We start from the raw sequence: 23,283 nt of genomic DNA on the forward strand, positions 1-23,283 counted from the left end.
GGATGTTCCAAGCACTCCATTTCAAAATGTCTAGAACAAAATGTAATCTTTTTTCCCCCCAGAGCCCGCACCTGCCCCTCCACCGAAACTTATCTTTTCTTCAAAAAGTATTCTTTCTGTTCTAGTCTCTATTATGATTAATGCTAACCAAGATCTTACATCCACAATGAAGCAACCTTTGATCAGGCTCTCTTGATTTCTGACTTAGATTATGGCAACCCTGTCATTTTGATTATGATATAAACTGGGGGTCCTGTCTCTCATCTCATCCTTTGCCAGTCCATTCTTCTTGACATTTCTAGGATAACTTTTGTTTTTTGGGTTTTTTATTTTTTTATTTTTATTTTTTTTTTTTGAGACAGGGTCTCTGTCACCCTGGATAGAGTGCAGTGGGGTCATTGTAGCTCACTGCAGCCTCAAACTATTGGGCTCAAGCGATCCTCCTGCCTCAGCCTACCGAAGTATTAATAGTAGGATTACAGGTATGAGTCAGTGCACCTGGCTCCTAGGATAACTTTTAGAAAATAAAAATAATGATTGTGTTATACCCCTGCTAAATACGTCTCAATAATCGACCCAGCTACCCAATTCCCCAAACGTTTCAGAGTTTGGAAGAAAATCAAACTCTATAACAAGGTACATATGTAAGATCTTTACAAAACTTTTTAATATTTTCTCCTAACTTCTGTGAAGACTTCTAGTCTTGGGACATGTTAAACTAGTTACTATTTCTTGCAGTTATCATTTTGGTGAGTGTTATTGTTCCTCAACTGTATTGTACAGCTAATACTCTACTAAAAGCTCTGTTAAGAACTCTTACAAGATGCTTTTCCAGATTCCAAGCCCAAGTAGGTAATTTGTTCCTTGGTGCTGCAGCACCTTCCATACTCTTCTAACACAGCCTTGACTTATAGTGCTCTAATCACTACAATATTTGTCTCTTTCTATCCACTAGACCAGAAACCCTCCTTTAAAGCCAAGTGATGGCTTCTCTGGCTCTACTTACAACATTTAGCCCAGTGCCTGACATGTATTAGAGGCTCAATGAATGGTGAATGAATAAACAAAACAATAATCAATGTCCTAAATAGTAGTACAGGATATTTTATCTCTGGTACGTTTCAAATTATAATTTCACTTTATCATAAGAAACAAGACTCTAAATCTCCCAATTTCCATCTAGGGTACAGAATCTCTATGAAATCAGATTCAAGAACAGGACACTTTATTTCCTGAGAAGTATTAGAAGAACATCACTGAAGTCTGAGTTAAAAACCTAATCTATAACAGCTCACTTACCATACTAACCAAGAGAATTAAGGTGGTCCATGAGATTCTGCTTTTTCAAACTAACACAATCTAAGGATAATTCAATAAAAAGTTTCCAGAGCAGGAAACGAAAATTTCCTAGAATGTATCACTTTAATTTTATTTACTCTAATATTATTTATAAAAATAAGTCCATTTTGACAGAGATTCTGTCTATTTAATGTGGTATCCCAGAAGCTGTAGGAGGATCTGGACATGCCAGATAGTAGTTCAATATATATTTATTCAATGAATGAATGCACATAAGGATCTACCTTGAAATTAAGGAATGAGTGAAATAATTTTTCTAATAAAAGCAAAATAACCTAAACATTTGTTTCATTACCTTTTTGCAAATTTGCTTCATTGTAACTTCCTCCAAGTTAGCACTGGCCAATAATTTCTTCACTGTTTCCTTTAACTCTTCATCTGTAGGAGGTTTCTTCAATTTCTTAATTAAAGGTTCGTCATCTGAACTATCTTCAGACTCACTTTCTAAAAGTAAGATATTTTATTAAATGTGAATAATAATCTTTCTTATGTAATAGGTTGGGGAGAATTTTATAAGCTTTCATCAGACTGAAGGGATATTGGATCCTAAAAAATTATAAATCACCACTTTGTATCACTACAAAACATGCATTGAATATCTGGCCGGGCGCGGTGGCTCATGTCTGTAATCCTAGCACTCTAGGAGGCCAAGGCGGGTGGATAGTTTGAGCTCAGGAGAGTTCGAGACCAGCCTGAGCAAGAGCGAGACCTCGTCTCTACTAAAAATAGAAAGAAATTACATGGACAACTAAAAATACAGAAAAAATTAGCCGGGCATAGTGGCACATGCCTGTAGTCCCAGCTACTCGGGAAGCTGAGGCAGAAGGATTGCTTGAGGTTGCTGTGAGCGAGGCTGATCCCACAACACTCTAGCCCGGGCAACAGAGTGAGACTTTGTCTCAAAAAAAAAAAAAAAAAAAAAAAAAAAAAAATTTATGTCAATTTGAAAAATTATAAACTATAGAAAACTGGTATACAGGTTGAGCATTCCAAATCCAAAATCTGAAATGTTCCAAAATCAGAACCTTTATTAGGACCAATATGATGCCACAAGTGGATAATTGACCTCATGTGACAGGTCACAGTTAAAACTGTCAAAACTTTGTTTCATACACAAAATCATTTAAAATACTGCATAAAATTACCTGCAGGCTATGTATATAAGGTGTATATGAAACATAAGTGAATTCTGTGTTTAGATTTGGGCCTCATCCCCAAGATATCTCATTATGTATATGTAAATGTTGGGGAAGAAAAGAAAAAACTAACTCTGAAACACTTCTGGTCCCAAGCATTTTGGATCTCAACCTGTACTACTTTCCTCTCCATGTTCTTTGCAGTTAATCTGTTTCCCACACACACTTAAATACTATGTACAACATAATGCTATATATTTAAAGTTGCTGATAATGTAATGTCTAACATACCTTTTTTGGAACTGTTTTGATTCTTCTTGGTGGTGCTGCTATCTGCCTTCTTAACATTAGCACTTTTTACAGATTTTTTACTTTTAGAAGTGGCTTTCTGCTTAGGTTTTTCTCTTTTGGATGTCTTTTTTGGTGGCTGTTAGAAAGGAAAGCAAATTACATATATTGATGAGATTCATTGCCATCTCTCTACTTCCCCTATGTCCCTCAACAATATTAGAGAAAATTAACATTCAACGTCAGCAGTTAAAGGTTATTGATACTTATCAATGTTTATGAGATGACTAATACACTCAACAATTTTATCACAAGTCCAAGCACAACAACAAAACAATCGTAAAGAATAGATGCCCACATTCATTATGCACCACTGATAGACGACTTTACATATATTACTCCACTTAATCTTGAAAAAAATTCTAAAATATAGATACCATTATCTTCTCTTATTTTCTGTCTCTCCCAATTAGAATCTAAGTTCTATAAAAACAGGGTATTCCCCTCATGTTCACTGATGTATCCTAAACTACTAAAATAGTGCCTAGTACATAGTAATTACTCAATAAATACTTATGACTATATGAGCAAACTAAGGATCAGTGAGGTTATCTTGTCCACAGTCACATTAATAAGAAGCAAGATTAAAATAAGAGATCTGATCCAGAACTTATATTCTCAAACACTAGGCCATAGCTAATTAAACAAAAGCAAACTATATACATATGAATAGATTAAAATGACAAAATTATAGTTTATAGTTACTTTGTCTCATCCAGGGCCTATGAAAGTAGAAAGCATTAATTCTTCACTTAATTAACATTCCCAAAGGCAAAGCATCCTATTAAACATGTCCCAAGACAACTTAAATTCTCATCTTTATACACCAAAACCACTGAAAATCACTTGACAGAATGGTTCTCCAAATATTTTACACTCTTGATTTCTGAGTTTCATCATCATAATTCAACCTTTTTCTTTAAAGGACAGAAACATTATGTTGAACCTGTCCTTTAGATTAAGGTGTATAGACCAATCTATTCCAAAAGTTAAATGGGCTCAGGCTATTTCTAAGTGTAGTTCATTAGATTTTAGTGTTTGTCTTGTCTTTTCCTCCTGCCTCAGCCTCCGGAGCAGCTGGGACTATAGGCACACACCACTGCACTCAGCAGGATTTCAGTGTTTGTCTTTCTTTTCGCTATAATACCATCAACCCATCTATCTATATAAGCCTACTATCACCCTGGACTACCTCAAATACTATACTGTTGGCTGAGAGCTATGTAGTTTAACTGCTACTAAAGAAAACACACATTTTTAAGAGGTGTCAAGGGACTGACATGTTTCTAAAAAGTACATTAGCTTTACCATGGATGTTAGCTATTTAGAGGCCATTTTTACTTATTTCCTAATTCTGAGAGAGATTCTAGATATTGGAGATTGTGGGACAGGTATCAATGGTTTATCACTTTTTTATGACTAACGTAAACTAAGTTTTAAGTTTATTAAGTGTCCACCTAATTCACAAGAATTATATTTGGCTCTGAAAGGGAATATTAAAAATTCTTAAGTTCTGTTGCTATGCTTACTACACAGAATAATCACTATTATATATTATTTCTTAGCCAAGGGCTAATAAAATCTTGACTTATAGGTATAATAAACTAAGTTATTACTGAAAGGGTCAGAGGGGGGACAAGAGAAAGAATACTATAAGCATTATTACTTGGTCCTCATTCAAATTAGGGAATTAGACAATTAAAATTCTTCCAGAGCTTTTTAAGGCCTGGCATTAAAATTTTAGAAGGGATATACAACGTGGCAGATTTTAAACCTGCATACTGGGAGTAGTAATATTCTGACAAAGCATAAACATTTGCAGTAATAAAGATCAAGCCATCTCCATAAAATTTTACTTCTGGACAAACATATAAAGAATTAAAAGTATGTTATCATTCTATAGGTCACATCTCCTATAAGGGATAATGTTCTACAGTTTTTCTAGATAGACAACTAGAATGCATCTATTAGCAAAATTTCTAGAAGACTGCAAACGTATTGCACGAGCACTGAGGAAGATATAATAGTTCAAAGAGTGTGAGCTCTTGAGGCAAGCTGCCTGGTTTCAAATTCCAGCCCCAGTACATCTCTGGGTCCTAGTTTCCTCATCTAAAAACTAAAGGAAACAACAGTTCCTATGGTTTTATGGGGAGTAAATGCATCAGTACATGAAAGTACTTTTGGTGGTGCTGGGCACATAGGAAACACTCAATAAATATTTGCTATTATTACCATTATGAGTGCTTGCTTTTGTAAAGTGAGAAATTCTTTCATTAGGCAAATGTAATTTATTTCAATAACTTGAAGTTTGTAAGTGTTCTTTAAAAGCAGGGCAGATACCTTCTGGCAATGTTGGAGAGATTAAACAATTTTTTAAATTAAAAAAAAAAAAAGGACCTATACATAGAATGTAAATTATAAAAGCAGTAAGATAGGCTTTTAATAACACCTGTATTAACTAATCATGATACATCATGCTTATTTCATTACATTATGGTAGCTATGACTTGAGCCACTGACATCTGAATCACTGTATTAATAAGTTACATTATCTATACTAGATCTCTCTTATCTTTAGTAAATTCTTCTGTGACAAACTTAAGGTTGGAATTCAGCAAAGTATCATTTTTAGATTGATTAGTGTTGATTTGCGAAACAGTAAAACGACTAAACTCAAACCTAGGGTTACCTTGAACAGAGAGCTAGGATAACCGATGAGCTCACTCTTGCGCTTTAATCCTGCAAGTATTAATAATCACTTCACATAAATTATAGGAGGAACAGGTAACTTTGGAAAACGGGAGCATCTCAAAGGACATGCCTTGGTATTGGGACACAATGGATAATTTTGGGCTTTTAAGGCAAGCATGGGTAACCAATATTTGGAGATAACAGAAAGAAACATTGGGAGAGCTGAGTAGGCAAGTTAAACCCAGATCATTTAAATTTTACATGAACTTTCAAATCTTTATTAACTTTCATGCCTCTTCTCTAGGAAAATCCCACTTATGATTCTAAACTCAGCCTAATAATTACCTCCTCTAAATCTTTCAAAATACCATCAATTTGATTAATCCATACTCCTAAAGTAGTTGACCTACAATTCATTTATCCCTACTTTATGGAAGGTATTATGATGCAGTGAATAGGAACAAGAACTTTACCACCAAACCTCCTGGCTGTAAGTCAATCCTTACTCTACTGCTAATTTTGCATTCTCAGGCAAATCACTTGCCCTTCTCTGCGCCTGTTTTTATCTATAAAAATGGAGGTACACAATACTACCACTTTGCTAACTTTAACACTTTTCCCCCTCAATTTTATCTCTGACATTGGGGTACATTTTATAATTTACATAAATATGATGCCTAAGAGGAATTGTAGGTTCTATGAACTATGGCCATATCTATGGAGTTTTGTGAGGATAAAATTAGTACATACATATAAGGCAGCAAAGAAAAGAGATATTTAATATATACACATTTATTAAACAGTAGTTATTTACATGTCTATTTTCCCACTACACTGCAAGTGGAAGCGTAGATCTGACAATCTCCATGAGAACACATACTTACTACTTCACTTAGTTCTATCTGTCCCCAGCAATTAGAAGAGTGTTTGGTATATAGCACCTACTTAAAATATTTGTTATGTTCACCTCTGAATCATTTATAAAACCTAGTTTACCTGTGCTTTGTTCCCAGGAAGTGAAAAATGTAATTAAAAGGAAAAAGAAAAATTTATTTGTATAGCACTGGTTTCACACACATGGTCTCATGAGCTATAAAATAAAACAAAACAAAGCAAAACAATAAAAAAATCCAAAGACAAAAACCAAACTATTTATCTTATTATAAATGAGGAAAATGTATCTGAGTAGGTAAGTGAGCCAACACCTTACAGCTAGCAAGAAGAACCTTTGATTAGGCAGTGTGCCTCCTACATATTACTTAGAGCAGCAAGTCCCCAAGCTTTTTGCCACCAGGGACCAGTTTCACAGAAGACAATTCTTCCATGGGGGGGTGGGGCATGGGATGTTTTGGGATGATTCAAGTACGTTACATTTATTTTGCACTTTATTTCCATTATTATTATCACATTGTAATATATAATGAAATAATTATACAACTCACCACCATGCAGAATCAGTGGGAGCCCTGAGCTTATTTTCCTACAATTAGACAGTCCTATCACCAGGGAATGACGGAAGATAACTGATTTATTATGGTCTCTGTGCAGTCAAACCTCTCTGCTCATGATAATCTGTATCTGCAGCCGCTCCCCCGCCCTAGCATCACCACTTCAGCTCCACCTCAGATCATCAGGCAGTAGATTCTCATAAGGAGTGTGCAACCTAGATCCCTCGCATGCGCAGTTTACAGTAGGTTTGTGCTCCTATGAGAATCTGACGCCACCGCTGATCTGAAATGAGGCAGAGCTCAGGCGGTGATGCGAGAGATGGGGAAGAGCTGTGGATACAGATGAAGCTTCGCTCCCTGGCCCACTGCTCACCTCCTGCCGTGCAGCCCAGTTCCTAACAGGCCACAGACCAGAACAAGTACATGGCCCTGGGTTTGGGGACCACAGATCTAGAGGAGTGACTGACGGACCTAAGTAATTCTTTAAGCCAGGGTTCAAACTACAGAACTAAATTATAGTAATAAGCCAGGTGATACCACAACTTATTTATCACACACATATATATACATTTTCAAAGAGAAAGAGCCTCATTTTGTCATCCAGGCCTGGAGTGCAAGTGGCCATGATCATAGTTCACTGTAACCTCTAACTCCTAGGCTCCAGTGATCCTCCTGCTTTAGCCTCCCAAGTAGCCAGCACTACAGGTATGTACCACCAAGCCCACTTAATTTTTTTTTTTTGTAGAGACAGGGTCTTGTTATGTTGCCCAGGGTGGTCTAGAACTCCTGGCCTCAAGCAATCGTCCCACTTCAGTCTCCCAGTCTCTCTCATAGGTATGAAGCACTACACCCGCCCTATCATATTGTTAAGTTTAGATCTTTTCTCGTTACATACAAATGTTACTAACCATAACAAAGAATAAAAAAATGTTAGCAGAAAATAAAGAATGCCAACAAAAGAAAACAAGCTCTGCATTAGGGCCATCCCCAGCGCTTACCCTCAAACTTTGTACTGGCTCCAGGATTCTTTCTTTACAATTTTTTAAAGCTAAAATGGGTCTTGGTGTAATCCAACTACAGTTTTCTCCAAATCCCTTTCCTTTTGCTATGCCAGCCTCTCTTGTTTATCCTTCAAGATCAAATTGTTACCTCCACTGTGAAATTTCTCTGGATCCATGAACTTTGCTCCCCACATTCCCCTAGAAGAGGTAAATATCTTTTCAGCTTCCACATTATATTTTTCATACCTCTTTTTCTTAGCTCTTAAGTTATATTCTACTGTAGGTTTTTTCCTCCTGTTCTTTGACTTCTCTTTTCCAAACAACTAAACTGAACTGTTTAAGAACAGAGACCTTGCCTTATTTATTTCTCCAGTGCAGAGCTTAGAACTGGCACTTAGTAGTTGCTATGAAATTATTTGGAAAATTAGAGTGGGAAAAAATACTTGGGGACTAGATAAACTTTAAAGATTTCTTCCAACCCTGAGGTCCTATTTCATTAAAATAATACTATTTGCTAAAACAAAAATGTTTTCTATTAATACTAGTTAGTCAAACTTCTTGATTTTCAATGCCACTACCTTCTGGTACAACTTACTTATATAGGTTGTACATTTAAGAGGAAATAAAGACGACCATTAGATCAAATTATCAAGAGTGGGGCGTGGGTACCTACGTGTGTGTGTGTGCGTGTGTGTGTGTATTTTTTAAGCCCCACAGCTGGCGCATCTAGCTATACCATACAGAATGAAAAGTACATTTATAGTTTAGATCTGCCATCAAGCTTTTTCTATAAAGTGCCAGATAGTAAATATTTTCAACTTTGCCAGCTACATATAATCTTTGTTGGTATTTCTCCTTTTTTGTTTTTTACAATCATTTAAAAATGGAAACACCATTTTCAAGCTTTCGGGTTGTATAAAAACAGGTCACAAGCTGGAGCTGGTGTACGGGCCTTAGCCTGCTGATTCCGAGACTAGATTATAGATTACTAGCAATATATACAGAAAAGATAGGAACCAGATAAAGTAATAAATAGGTTAATTCCTCAAGTTATAAAGTTTACATTAATAGCATTTAGTTTTAAGTTTTGATAAGAAATAGATTTATACTCAATAACTTTCTTAATGTTATTGCTTAAAATCAAATTTTGATCTAAATTGGGGTTCTATGGAGAACTCTGAAGACAGACATATATCTCAACAGGAAACTTTAGAAAGAGTAATACATAGTTAACTCATAGTTTCTCTTTCCATATGTGGTTTCAGTTACCTGTGGTCAATTGTATCCCAAAAATATTAAATGGAAAATTCCAGAAATAAACAATTCATAAGTTTTAAATTGCATGCTGTTCTAAATAGTGTGATGAAATCTCATGTTGCTCTGTTCTGTATGGGACACTAACCACCCCTTTGTCTAGCATATCCATGCTACAGATGTACCTGCCCCTTAGCTCATTAGCCATCTATCTCTCAGTTATCAGGTCGCCTGTTGCAGTATCACAGTGCTCAGTTCAAGAAACCCTTGTTTGACTTAATAATGGCCCCAAAGTGTAAGACCAGTGATGTTGGCCATGGGAATATGCCAAAGAGAAACTGTAAAGTGGTTCCTTTAAGTGAAAAGATGAAATTTCTCAATTTAAGAAAAATAATTGCACACTGAGGTTGCTGAGATTGCTAGGATATACGGTTAAGAATGAAATCTTCTATCTGTGAAATTGTGAAGAAGGAAAAAGAAATTTGTGATAGTTCTGCTGCTGCAAAACTGCAAAAGTTATGGCCATAGTGTGTGATAAGTAAAAGGCATCAAATATGTGGGTGGAAGACATGAACAGAAACGTGTTCCCAATGACAGCAATCGGGTTCGGTACTATCTGTGGTTTCAGGCATCTACTGGGAGTCCTGCAATGTATCTCCCTTGGATAAGGGGAGACTACTATATAGACAAAGCACTAAAAACATGAATTTATTACATTGTCAAGTATAAAAATGAAGTTATACCCCTCATTTCTAATGGAGTCAAGACTAAATGGGATGCAAGATGTGAAAGTACAGGGCACAAAGATTTCTTTTTTTTTTTTTTTTTTTTTTTAGACAGAGTCTCACTCTGTTGCCCGGGCTAGAGTGCCGTGGCGTCAGCCTAGCTCACAGCAACCTCAAACTCCTGGGCTCAAGCGATCCTACTGCCTCAGCCTCCCGAGTAGCTGGGACTACAGGCATGTGCCACCATGCCCGGCTAATTTTTCTATATATATTTTTAGCTGTCCTTATAATTTCTTTCTATTTTTTTTTTAGTAGAGACGGGGTCTCGCTCTTGCTCAGGCTGGTCTCAAACTCCTGAGCTCAAACAATCCGCCCACCTCGGCCTCCCAGAGTGCTAGGATTACAGGCGTGAGCCACCGCGCCCGGCCCACAAAGATTTCTGATAGTGTCTTCCTTGTATGTACTAATAAATGCTTATTGGGTAAGTGGTACTTCTCCCCAAGTAGACTGTCAGTTCCTAGAAGATAGAGAACATGTCTCATTTTTTTCCCTCCCACTTAGCAAAATGCTCAGGTATAGAATAAGATAGTCATTTTGAATGAATGAGAATAACAAATCTACACCCAAAGGTTGTATTAGTTACATAACAATGACCAACACACAGGTTCTGTATGGTCTGACTTCAACCTACATTACTCTAGCTTCGTCTCTCATTGCTCTACTTCTGGGCACACGACTCTAAACGCAAACAAGCACGTCAGTCAAAGGCACCCTGCCTTCCCTGGTCCCATCTCTGTTCACATATCCAACTTTCCTCTCCATCTCCAAGATCAATTTGAATTGGTGGTACTTCCATTTCTCCCCAAAGCCTTTTCTCAACAGATATGATGATTCTCCTTTTGAAATCCTATAATATTAAGTATCAAATGGCATTTGTGTAGAAAACATCCTCTGTAACCCCAACAGCATTTAGCATACTCCCAATTTATTGAATTGAGCAATCAAAAAGTAGTTACATTAGCAATCAAGTACTGACCCCCCTGTTTTAAGTCTCTTTATTAAATATTCTGAAAATGTTAGTAATTATAATAAAAACATTATATGGCATTATTAAGGAAAAATATTGATGGCACTAATGATAGTTGACACCTTTGTTATTTAATCAAATAGGAGCCAAGACTGAGTCTTTTAACAAAATGTACAGAAGAAAAATTAGGTAAAACAAAACAAAAAAAAAAAAAAAAATCAAACCTAGTTTCCAGGGGATTTATTTTTAAAGATTCTGGTTTGCTATTTCTGAATATGCTGTGAATGGTTTAATCAGGACCATCAAATATTTTAAGAATTTTTGATGTACCGAAGAGAAACATAAAAATTGATAGCTGCCATTAATTTCAGATAGTACAATGTACTACAATCTAAATTTTGTAAAGATCAGTAATATAAATTTCCAAAAATTTGAAGGGGATTTTCCCTGTCTCTAATAACCATAAAGGTACAGAATCAGAGGACTGACATAAGCACTTTTTGAAGGAAGGCAAAAAAAAAAATCTTGGGAGAATAAGGCTTACCTATCTTTTATAGGCAGCAGGGCTCTTGAAGGAGGGTCTCCAAAAAAGACGCCTGTCACAGAGCCAGAATTCTGTCCTCACAGCAGAAAGGTTGTACTGGGTGAACAGATGAACAAAATAAAAATTAGCTTAAAATACACTATTCTTTTAACAACTTGGCTGAGCAAACTCAAAACGCCAAGAGTAAAGAATGTGCAAGTCTAGTTATGTTTCATAAAAGATTATGAAAGTTTAAGTCTAAATGGATTTTATTAGGGTGATTATTCAACTTTGCCTTCCAACAAAAGGTTTAAATGGTTTACAGTTTTGTAATTCTTGTGATGAAATTATGAGATGAGATTTCCTTACCTTCTAAAAACATACTTAAGGATTAACAAAACTTTCATATTCACCCTCACACCACAGCCAAACAATCCCCTGAATGGTCCAAATAGTTTACCAAAAATTATAACTGAAAGTTTCTTTGATTTGGCAAACACTGTAGGATGGCTCACTCAACAATACAGGCAGGAAAGCTAACAACTGGATCTCACAGCTTCCCCTGCACCTAGATAGGGAGATGACAAAGTGTTGGCCGATGCCATGAATATGGAGATCTCTGGTAAAAGGGATCCCTTCCAGGAAAAAAAGCCAAACCATCACCAGGAGAAAGCCCTTTGCTCTTACTTGTCTGGAACATGGATACAATGTCTAAAGGTAAAACCACCACCTTGCGATCAGGAGGTTAAACGCCATATACTAAAGATGGTAGATCAGGAAGGTACCCACATCTTTGAAACCTCTCTTGAGCAGCTATATTGGCCCAGAGTTGCCTGTCTGTGGACTTCCTGACATCAAAGTAAAACTTTTGTTTCGAACATTATTAGTAAAGTTGTGAGTTACATCAGCTGAAAATATTCCTGATACATATGAGAACATTCAGATAAATTCTAAATACTCAAAAAGTAAAAATCCAAAAAGTTTATTTTATACTTTCTAAAGATAAAAGTGTGCTATAAAAACTGGAGAGGTATTACGATAATATGAAAAAAGAAGCAAAGTATGCTTTTAAGGGGCCAAAAGACTATTACAGTTATTTTCTCCAACTGGCACTGATTTTCCTTTCTTTTTTTCTGTACTCTCCAGTAACTTCTCTGTGCTTAGGCTAATCTGTGAATAGTATGATCAGAGCATGGTTTAACCTCAGTGGCTCACTTCAGCAATCTTCCCCTAAAGTTAATCCAACATGGGCATGAGTAGATTTTTCAGAACCAGTTTATACAAAAATCACCAAACCTGTTTATTTTCTTATTCTCTCATTTTTAAAATTTCAATAGATTAGGGGATACAAGTGTTCTTTGTTACACGGATGAATTGTATAATGCTGAAGTCAGGGCTTTCAGTGTACCCATCACCAGAATAGTGTACATTGTACCCGATAGGTAGATTTTCCTAATCTCTCATTTTAAAGAAAAATTCATCTACCAATTTCTTTCTAGCTCCCAACTGCTCTCCTTCTATTGCTCTAAAAAGCCAATGTCCATGAGGAAAGTTAATAAGGAAAATCAGAAGGAATCTTTCATAAAGGAATTACTGAAGTTACTCTCCGAAAAAAGCAACCTCTTTTGAGTTAATTCCAAGGAAAAAGGATTAGAAAACTGGTGAATTACTCATTGCTTATCATAGAAACAAAGGTACAGAAGACCTCAAATGGTTTAGCAGTTTTCAGCTAATATGCTAAATCTGACATATTTTCTTTCAAATGACTTTTAAAAAACTCATTTCTATTTTAACTATGTGGATTTCAGTGATTTCATTTTAAAAATAATGAATTTACTTATAAACATCCTAATCTTCCACACAGCTAAACATGAAAACTAGCAGGTGAGCAAATACTATTCAACCTCACATAATCAGCCAAAAAAAATACAATTTGAACTGGATTTCTGCTTGAGATTTCTGACTTCGACAATAGATTATATTTAGACTATAGAATATAGTCCAAACCCCTTATTTTACAGAGGAAATTAGAAAAGGTAAAATTAATCTACCTAAACTTACAGTTAATTACTCCAATAGAAGTTGATCTTAATGGAGAGGAGTCTTATTTATCAAACAAAAATTAGTTTCAGAAAATAAATAATTTAATAATTTTCTATCAAAAAAAATCTACAGGCAATCCACAGGTTTTCTGATTAACCTGTAACTTTTTTTTATAGCCTCTTAGAAAAGAGGTTCTTTCATAGTAATGACCAAAAATACCTCCATTTATGAAGTTCCTAACACATCTGCCACTTAACTGAGTCTTCATAAAATGGAATAAGGAAAAACAAAGTTGCCATAGATATGTATAAATTCTCTTGCCAGAACTTACCTTTCAAATCAGCAATGAAAGGTTGAGAAGGACAGTGCTAAATTTAAAGGGTCTTTAGAGCAATAAGAATACCTGTGTGCTTGTTGGAGGGACATATACAGAAAAAAGAAAAGACTTCTCAGTCTAGACTTTATTGGAATATTTTATGAAGTCTGTCAGTACTAGCACAGGCAGGAAAAATTGCACACACAAGAATATGATAGAGCTTTTATGCTGTGTGATTTCATATACTTAATGTTTGTAAAAGCATTTTTGAGCTTTCTTTTCTTCCCCTATGGATTTTCATCATTTGACCTGGGTTTTTAGCAACAGACCCTAGATTATGGTACCAAAGGAAGTAAGGCTTTCATTTATAATGGGACAGTTCCACTTGCGATTATTATCTAGGAACCAATATGGTTAATAAATCAGACATCATCTGTATACACAGAGTTCAACTAACTTTACGTAGAACTATGGAACAACCTGGAAAATAACTAAGAAAATGAGTATAAAGTACCCTTACTTTTTAACCTACACCTTGGTAATGATGGGAAGATTAGATTAAGAAACTTTACTTGTTGGCCGGGTGCAGTGGCTCGCGCCTGTAATCCTAGCATTCTGGGAGGCTGAGGCGGGTGGATAGCTCGAGGTCAGGAGTTCGAGACCAGCCTGAGCAAGAACAAGATCCTGTCTCTACTAAAAATAGAAAGAAATTATCTGGCCAACTAAAATATATATAGAAAAAATTAGCCGGGCATGGTGGCGCATGCCTGTAGTCCCAGCTACTCGGGAGGCTGAGGCAGTAGGATGGCTTAAGCCCAGGAGTTTGAGGTTGCTGTAAGCTAGGCTGACGCCATGGCACTCACTCTAGCCAGGGCAACAAAGTGACACTCTGTCTCAAAAAAAAAAAAAAAAAAAAAAAAAAAAAAAAAAAATTTACTTGTCATAAAAGGTCATCTTAATTCTTATATTAATACCAGCAACTAATATTTACATAGTACATGTACCAGGCACTGTTCTCAGTATTTTAAATAAAGTCATTTAATATGAGACTATGAGGCTGGTACTATTACCACTCCCACTTTACAGATGGGAAACAGAGGTATGGAGTTTAAATAATTTGCCCAAGGTCCTACAGTGATAATTCAAGGTAGAGCTGGGATTTGAATCCAGTTTTCAAAGCCCATGCTTCTAATCACAATGTCTCTATAAAAAAATTAGATGTTATACTCTATGACAACTTTTCACGCTTTAACTCTGTCCTTAAAAAGGGTTTGGGAAACAGTGAATGGCACATAGAAGACAACCAAATATTTGCTGAAAGAATACTTTTAAAATTGTCACTATTATATATGTACATATAAACAAACATGTTTTCCTACCAGATGTCCCATCCATAGAAACCTTAGTGCTTCAGTTACTCATCTTCTTTCATGCCAAATATATATTAAGATATTTATGAAGCATCTGCCAGATTTGTAACCATCTTTCTTAAATTATGAAGCATTTCATACTTAGCTTTACACAAGTCTTTGTAAAATGACATTAAAACAAGCATGAATTTTAAATACTTCAAGACAAATACACGTACTAAATTCATACACATATTAAAACCAGAGTTCACTGCATCTTTATTCCCTCTAATTCAGTGGTCTCAACTGGAGATGATTCCCTCCCATCCCCTGGGGACAATTAGCAATGTCTAAAGAACACCTTTGGTTGTCAAAACAGGAGTTTGGGAAGTATCCCCCACAATAAAAAATCATCTAGCCCCAAATGTCAAGGTGGCATTAATCAAAAGTCCCTAAATAAGGCACGGTTTATTACCCAACTAACAGACCAAGTTCCGACCTCTGAAAGAAGGCACCAATACACCACTGACAATAATATGAACTCATCTCCTGTACCACCCACTCTCCCTGATCTACTTGATTGAACATAACATCAAACAAAGGGTAAAGTTAATCTTTTTAATTGCTTCAGCAGTTCTCTTCTTCCCAAAGTTTCAGTTTGGAAGCTAAGTATTCTCAACATTTTACAAATGCTACCAAATAAAAGAAAATTGCAGGCATTCCAAGTGATATAAAACTTACCTGCTGATCAAACAAACTTCAAATACCGTTATTCTCATTAAATAACCAACAGGTTGAGAAAAAATAATGGCTCTTAAACCCCTTGCTTTTGCATAAAACAATAAAATAGTTCAATTATAAAATATTAATATGTCATGAAAAAAATTCTGCAAGAATCTGCTTCTGTTCAGGATGCACATGTCCCACTGCCCTGCCCTTCCCTTTACCTACTCTAGTCTACAAGGTCCAGCTCAAGGCCCACTTCCAATCCAGTCTACACCAACCTCACTCTTTTCCAACCCCTACACTCCAGCATGGCAATGCAATTAAAAGGTCCGCAAGGAAAAAAAATAGGTTCATACTTCACTATTTCTGCATCTTCGGAATTAAAAACAACCAATACGGAACTCTGTTTTCTGGGTGTACCAAATATACAGCAAGAATATTAATAGTTTACTTCTCCCCACGGAAAGAATTTAAAAAATGGAGTAAAACATTTTACCTCCTCTTCACTTTCTTTATCTTCATCATCTGAAGACTCTTCCTTGTTTTTCTTTTCATCTTCATCACTACTAGATTCATCAGACAGAATTTCAGGACATTTGGTTCGCTTAGCTTTCCTTGCCATTCCAGAACTGTTCCGTTCCTTTTTACTGCCTTTGCTAGAAGTTTTTTTAGATTTTGGCAATGGCTGTGCAAAAAAAATTTATAAAGATAACATCACTGAGGTATTATATTTTAAAGTCAACCAACTCTTTCTGTTTTGTTTGGACACATGGTCTCTCTCTGTCACCCAGGCTAGAGTGCAGTGGCGTCATCAGCTCACTGAACTTCAAACTTCTGGGCTCAAGCCATCACATCCTGGTTCAGCCTCCCGAGGAGCTACACTATAGGCACATATCACCATGCCCGGGTAATTTTTCTATTTTTTTGTAAAGATGGGGTCTTGCTCTTGCTGGTCTTAAACTCCTGGTCTCAAGCAACCCTCCTGTCTCAGCCTCCCAAAGTGCTAGGATTACAGGCCTGAGCCACTGCACCTGGACTCAACTCTGTTTTTCATATCTACTTCTCAATTCAACAACTTCTTGCTCTCCTCTAAGAAAATTTACAAGCTTAGTAGCTTTACAGAGAACATCTTTAACTTAATGTGTCAGGTTAACCTAAAACTGTGTTACCTGTTACCAATACCTTTTCATCTGTGTTCTAAACACCTAAGCAAGACTTGTCAAATGCTGAGAAATATGTATTCTAATTTCTGACATGGGACTAGAAGCCCACGAACACACTGTTAGGCTGAGATGATTGTTTACACTTTATCAAGACAATATTTTAAGTCACATTGGTAATTTATTAAAACTGTTACTGCTAAAGTTCCTTGCTTTAGAGGGACTACCAAAGGAGTGGGCGGAACCATCTCTACAGAAAATAAAACCTTATTACCAATTATACAATCTGAATTTGTGAATGAACTATACAATTTAAATTCCCCACATTACTTCTGTGCTCTTTCAATAATGCCAGCATCATATTCTCATTGATGCTTCTAAGTATGCAATAAATGTTGAGTATGTTAATTATGAAACTAATTAAGAACCACAAAATAAGTGCACTGCTATTACTCTGATAATCAATTAAACCATACATATTTTAAAAGCAGAGTAGATCATGTGAGGAAAATGATTTGATTATATTCACCAATAAATACTTTCTTATGTGAGTTCTGCTAAATTCTAAAATTGAAAACCACAAAATTACCTCACATAAAGAATCTGAAAATATATACAGTAAGGAATTAACATTATTTATTTCTAAGATTGAACATCTTTTATATTCTTTTATTTTTGCCTTTGTTACTTCATTTTCGGCAATAAGCAAAAACATTACAGTAAAATTACATAATATAATCTTAAAGTATTCAACTGCGTAAATGTTTGTGGCAACTTTAGGCAGTATCTGTCATGAAATTAGCAGAACCGCAATCTCTTCCCTCCCAGGAACCTCTAGTCTTCTAGAAGTCACTGTCAAAGTGGCTACTTTGTGTAATGTAGTCTTTTCAGGCTATCTACAAACCACAGGATAGCCTCTAGCTTGCCCAAACAACCCACTCTTCTAAAGACTGAGAAACAACCAATTTAGGTCACTCTGGAAACTTTAAGTTAATGGACCAATCAAAGAACATTCTTCAAAGAAGATTCTCTACAAGAAACTTTCTCGAACATATACTGATATCCTTGCTATGTGAACTACTACCATTACCAACTATAATCAGGATCTTAATTGATTTGGATAAATTCTTTGATAGCACTGTTTGGAGCAAAAGTGACTCTTACTATCCAAACTCTTACTTACTTGCTATATTAACTCCAGGTCTCAAATATATTAGAAAAACGTGGTATCTCTCACTAACTCAGCTCAGAAATCAGATGCAGGTAGCAAGAATGTAATCCGTATACATACAGAATTATTAATATGGGGACTGAAACATGTAATGGATAAATCTATACAAAAAAGTGAAAGGGTATTAAGTTATTCAAGCAACCAATCAAGAAAATGCAGCTCCCAAAAGTAAACGAGGAGCTTTAAAAACAAAAATCAAAAAGTTGTAATATGTGAATGCTTTACAGTCTTTCCATACTCGTTCTAAAAACAGTTAAATCTATTAATCAAAATCTAGTGTCAAAACAGCATCATCTCTTTTTGGTAACAAAAATCTGATAAATAAAATGATCAAGGTAGAAGTCCAAATAGAAGAATAGTGAAACAATCAATGATGAATGTTATGTTCATTTAACAATCTAAAAATTATTATACAGGAGAAAAATAATGAATTTATAGCATTTTTCTTAAATGATGGAAACTTGTGGCATAGAAAATAGCTTGAGTCTGATACCATCAGATTAAGGGATAATCATCACAAGGTCATATACGAAAAACTGATATAAGAGGTCCTGTATGAAAGGACAAAACAGTGATTCTCCAGGTGTGGTTAATGGACCCTGGGGATTCCTAAGACCTTTTCAGGAGCCCACAACATACTATTTATTTACTCTTTTCACTATGTTGACATTTGTACTAATTATATAAAACTAAAGGTGGGTAAAACCACTGGCGCCTTAGCACTAATCAAGGCAGCAAAATGCACTAGTTGTCACTGTATTTCTCACAACCACACACAAGCAGCTATCAGTAACAAAAAAACCTCAACGATCTCACTTAAGAATGCCCTTGATGAAGCAATAAATATTACTTCTATTAACTCTCAACTCTGGAGTACATCTTTATACATGACAAAATGGGAATACACATAATCTAGCTACTTTACTGAAGTTTATTGGTTTTATCAAGGAAAAGATTCTGTGTAATTGAGTTGTGAGCTAAACTAGCTACTTTTTTCATAGAACACCATTTTTAAAGGATCTGACAAATATGGCTATTCAGATTTAGGTATCTGATAGACATATTCTCAAGAATGAACAAAGTGAGCCTGTCCCTTCAAGGAAAACTCAGAGTATTTATTACCAATGATAAATTTCATGACTTCAAGTGGAAATTAGAGTTTTGGAAAATTCACATCTACTACCGTGAACTTGACAGTTTCCAAACACCTAAACATTTTTCTGATGAGATGGTGTTTGCATTAATTACTGTGACTCTTTGACAGTGTTTAATGAAATGTGTCAACATCTAGAAGATCTGCATAATTCAGGGAACCAATATTTATGAATGGTAAATGCATAATACTACAAAACCATACATAGGTAAAAGACCAAGTTAGTTAACATGGTTTCAGATCTGCATTAAATATTACAACTAACCTTTAAAAAACTATCAATTTGTAGAGTTTTGGTGTTGTGTGGTGTTGTGCCAAAGGAGAATATCCAGAGTTATCTAAAAGGACTTTAAGGATACTTTCTTCTAACTACATACTTATGTGAGGCTGAATTTTCTTCATATACTTAAAGCAAAACAATACACTGCAACAGAATGCACTCAGAAACAAATGAGAATCAAGCTGTTTCCTCTTAAGTCAGACATTAAACAGATGTGCAAAAACATAAAATAAGGCCACTCTTCTCATTAGTTCCTTTGAAAATATATTTGTCATACAAAATATTACTTTTATTAACATGTGAATTTAAAATAAAAATATTCAGTTTTAATTTCAAACATAGTAAATATCAAAATAACCCACATAAACAAAAGCTCTTGGGATCCTCATTAATTTTTTGAGAGGATAATAGGGCCCTAAACCTAATAAAATTTGAAAATCACTGAGAAAAAGATGAATATAAACATCTCTCTCATAACAGGAAATACGGTAATTCCTTCTGAAGAAAGTGATCACCTTGCCACATGAAATTCTAAGAATGTACAAGTATAGCCATGGTAAAAGTTTAAAAAGATTATCTTTTGTCTTTAAATAAGCCAATATGAAACACCAAAAATCATCATACCCTTTTGGTTGTAGCTGCATAACAAAAGTTAACACCTTGAATATCCTTTATCTGTCCTTGCTCAGCTAATGGTGATCAGAATCACGGATGGGCAAAAACCAAGTCCCAGAGCTATTTTCTGGTTTCAATTCTTCATGCCCTCTTTCCTCTCCAGATGGTGTTCACCTGAACTCCCAGGCCTGCTAGATTTTTTCTAACAAAATGAGGAATAATACAAACACATTTGCTGACAGACCTAAAACATACTGAAGAAGCAAGCTCAACACTAATCCCTGATACCATTTGTTACTGTTCAGTAGTTAGGGCAAACCTAATCTAGATTTTATGAAGAGTGGGAAAACTTAAGGCCAATTTACTTCTTTGCCCAGCTCCTGGACTCTGCTGAAGATTCTGGAATCTCAATCTAAGAAACTTGTAAGAGTCAGCTTTTTAAATATCACTTTTAATAACCTTATTTCCAACATCTAGAAAACATCCAGTTCTAATGTAACTCCCCTTTTTGTCTTTTCTGACCTGATTATAGGTTACACCCTCCGCCAGCCCAACAACTCATCCTCAATTCAACCTGTTTCCATTCTTCCAGGGCTTTCTAGATACATAATCCTGAATATTTTTTTTGGTCCCACCTAACATTAATTTATGTTTCTTAATCTTACATCTCTTTTACCTAAGGGAGCACATCCTTACGCCTTCTATATTATTCCTATCATGAAATTGTTATCGATATGTCAATAGAAGGTATAGTCTTTGAATGCAGATATTACAGTATTGACAGCAATGCTATTAACCAATTACTGTTTCACAGAAAAGAGAAAGTAAAGAGAGGCTATAATTAACTGATTTATTACGAAAATAGAAAAATTGATCCTTACTTTGCCAGATGGCTTTGGATGCATTAAGAAATTCAGGATCCTCTTCACTAGTTCACTATTTACACCTGATCTCTCCAAATCAAGAACCTCACAGATGCTCTTTAACATGGCATTTCTAAATCTGAAACAGAAAATGGAAGAAACCAATGTAATACAGGAAAGTTTATAAATATTTTCTCTAATATAATATAAAAGCAACAGCCAATAAATTGGCTCAGTTACATACTTTTTTTTTAAAAAGTAGCCAATGTTTCTCTAAATCTTACTCTTAATAATCTTGACTAGTGTACAACTAGATATGATTAACAAATTGAAAATAGCACTTACCAGTTAAGTTTTAAAGGCAGCACAAGAATACATGAACATTTAATAAATTCTAAATCAGCAAAATTATAAAATTATGTAAAAAGTTTTGAATACTATAAAATTCATGGCCTTGATAACTCTTCTGGCTGGTGATTAAATATTACATTTTCCCCTCAACATTGCTACTATGACAATGTTTCAATGAAAGAACAATTACCTTTATTATTCAATTTCTTAAACTACAAGGTATTTAATAAACAAAAGCTCTAAGAATATATCATCTTGGCTGGGCACAATGGCTCATGCCTATTAATCCCAGCACTTTGGGAGGCCAAGGCAGGATTGCTTGAAGCCAGGAGTTTGAGACCAGCCTGGTCAACATAGTGAGACCCCATCTCTACAAAACAAAACAAAGAATCAGCCAGGTGTGGTGGCAGGCACCTGTAGTCCTAACTACTCAGGAGGCCAGGGCAGGAGGATTGCTTGAGCCCAGGAGTCTGAGGTTACAATGAGCTATGATTGGGCCAATGTACTCCAGCCTGGGTGAAAGACCAAGACCCTGTCTCTAACAAAAAAAAAAAAAAAAAAAAAAAAGGGAGAAGGATGCCATTTCTATCTATCAAACTGATTATCTTCAAAATAGTTTAAATGGTTTAAAGGGGACAGAGTGATCGACAAGGGACAGGAATTGGAAAGATTTTTCATTACATCCCCTTTAGACCTTTTGAATTTTGGATGCTGAATGAATGACCTGTATGTATCACTCTCCTAGAAAATAAAAATTTCTTTAAGAGTTTTCAATAAATCTTGATAGGAACTATTGGAAAGTTATGGACACCCCAAGTTCACAGCTATGAAGATAAGTCAAATATTGGCATTTAATGCAAAGAATCAGCAATCTACCGAAAATGAATGAGCAATCATTTAATGTTAAAAGCACACTAATCATAACATAATATTTATAAAAATAACTTACTTTTTCAACATTTCTTCCTTCTTTTTATATTGGGTACTTCCTTTTTCAAACGGAAAGCCACTGAACTGACCCACATTCTTCTTTAATGAGGACACCTGAAAATGTTTCTCATATTATTAATGCTATTTATTATGCAGTAATGTACACAAGAAAAAATTCAAAAACAATTCAAAGCCAACATACTTATTTCCAGGTGTCTCTGAGTTACAATATTGGTTTATTCGATATTTCTTGTTCAAAATTGAAAAATATATTTGTTACTATAATAATTTACTAACGTTATAAAAATCCTACAAACTTAATTCTTTGCGAATAACAGTTTAAATTTGAATGAATTTCTATCTGAGAATTTTTTGTACCAGAACTAAATGTTATCTGACGGTATCAGGGGATGTGAACAGTTACTACTTAAAAAGACATCCTTTTTATAAGTAAGTTACTAGTGTTAACTCTAATATTTATTTTCCAATCACAAAGTCAAGGACTTCATTCTTTGAAAAGAATACTGAGTACCTCAAAAAGTTAATACCATTTACTAGTTATGGGACTTACGTTAATTAGACTATTGTGAGGATCAGTGAGATTAACATAAGTAAAAATAAATTATACCATGTTTCAGACATTCTAGTCTAAGATCAAAGTTTACTTTGCCAATGTACAACCTAAAGCAAAGTTTTCTCAATTATGTAAAATACTGTTATATGTACAGTATAATAAATCTTTGGGCAAAGAATT

General features: G+C 35.2%; 1 protein-coding gene across 2 annotated transcripts in view; it reads right to left on the bottom strand.

Moving 5' to 3' along the window:
- The window catches only part of DEK (DEK proto-oncogene), a 34,024-nt gene that overhangs the window by 5,785 nt on the left and 4,956 nt on the right, over nt 1-23,283 (bottom strand). Inside the window, exons 5-9 of one of the 2 annotated variants that reach the window (XM_045551863.1) lie at nt 22,549-22,643; nt 21,267-21,387; nt 16,443-16,631; nt 2,787-2,922; nt 1,655-1,803 (exon numbers count right to left, since the gene is read on the bottom strand). In XM_045551863.1, coding sequence (XP_045407819.1) covers nt 1,655-1,803; nt 2,787-2,922; nt 16,443-16,631; nt 21,267-21,387; nt 22,549-22,643 — 690 coding nt within the window. Of the gene's footprint in view, nt 1-1,654; nt 1,806-2,786; nt 2,923-16,442; nt 16,632-21,266; nt 21,388-22,548; nt 22,644-23,283 lie in introns of those variants that run through there. The other variant, XM_045551864.1, reaches the window with a different exon arrangement.

Source organism: Lemur catta, chromosome 5 (assembly GCF_020740605.2).
Source record: "Lemur catta isolate mLemCat1 chromosome 5, mLemCat1.pri, whole genome shotgun sequence".
In the NCBI taxonomy this organism is placed as follows: Eukaryota; Metazoa; Chordata; class Mammalia; order Primates; family Lemuridae; genus Lemur; species Lemur catta.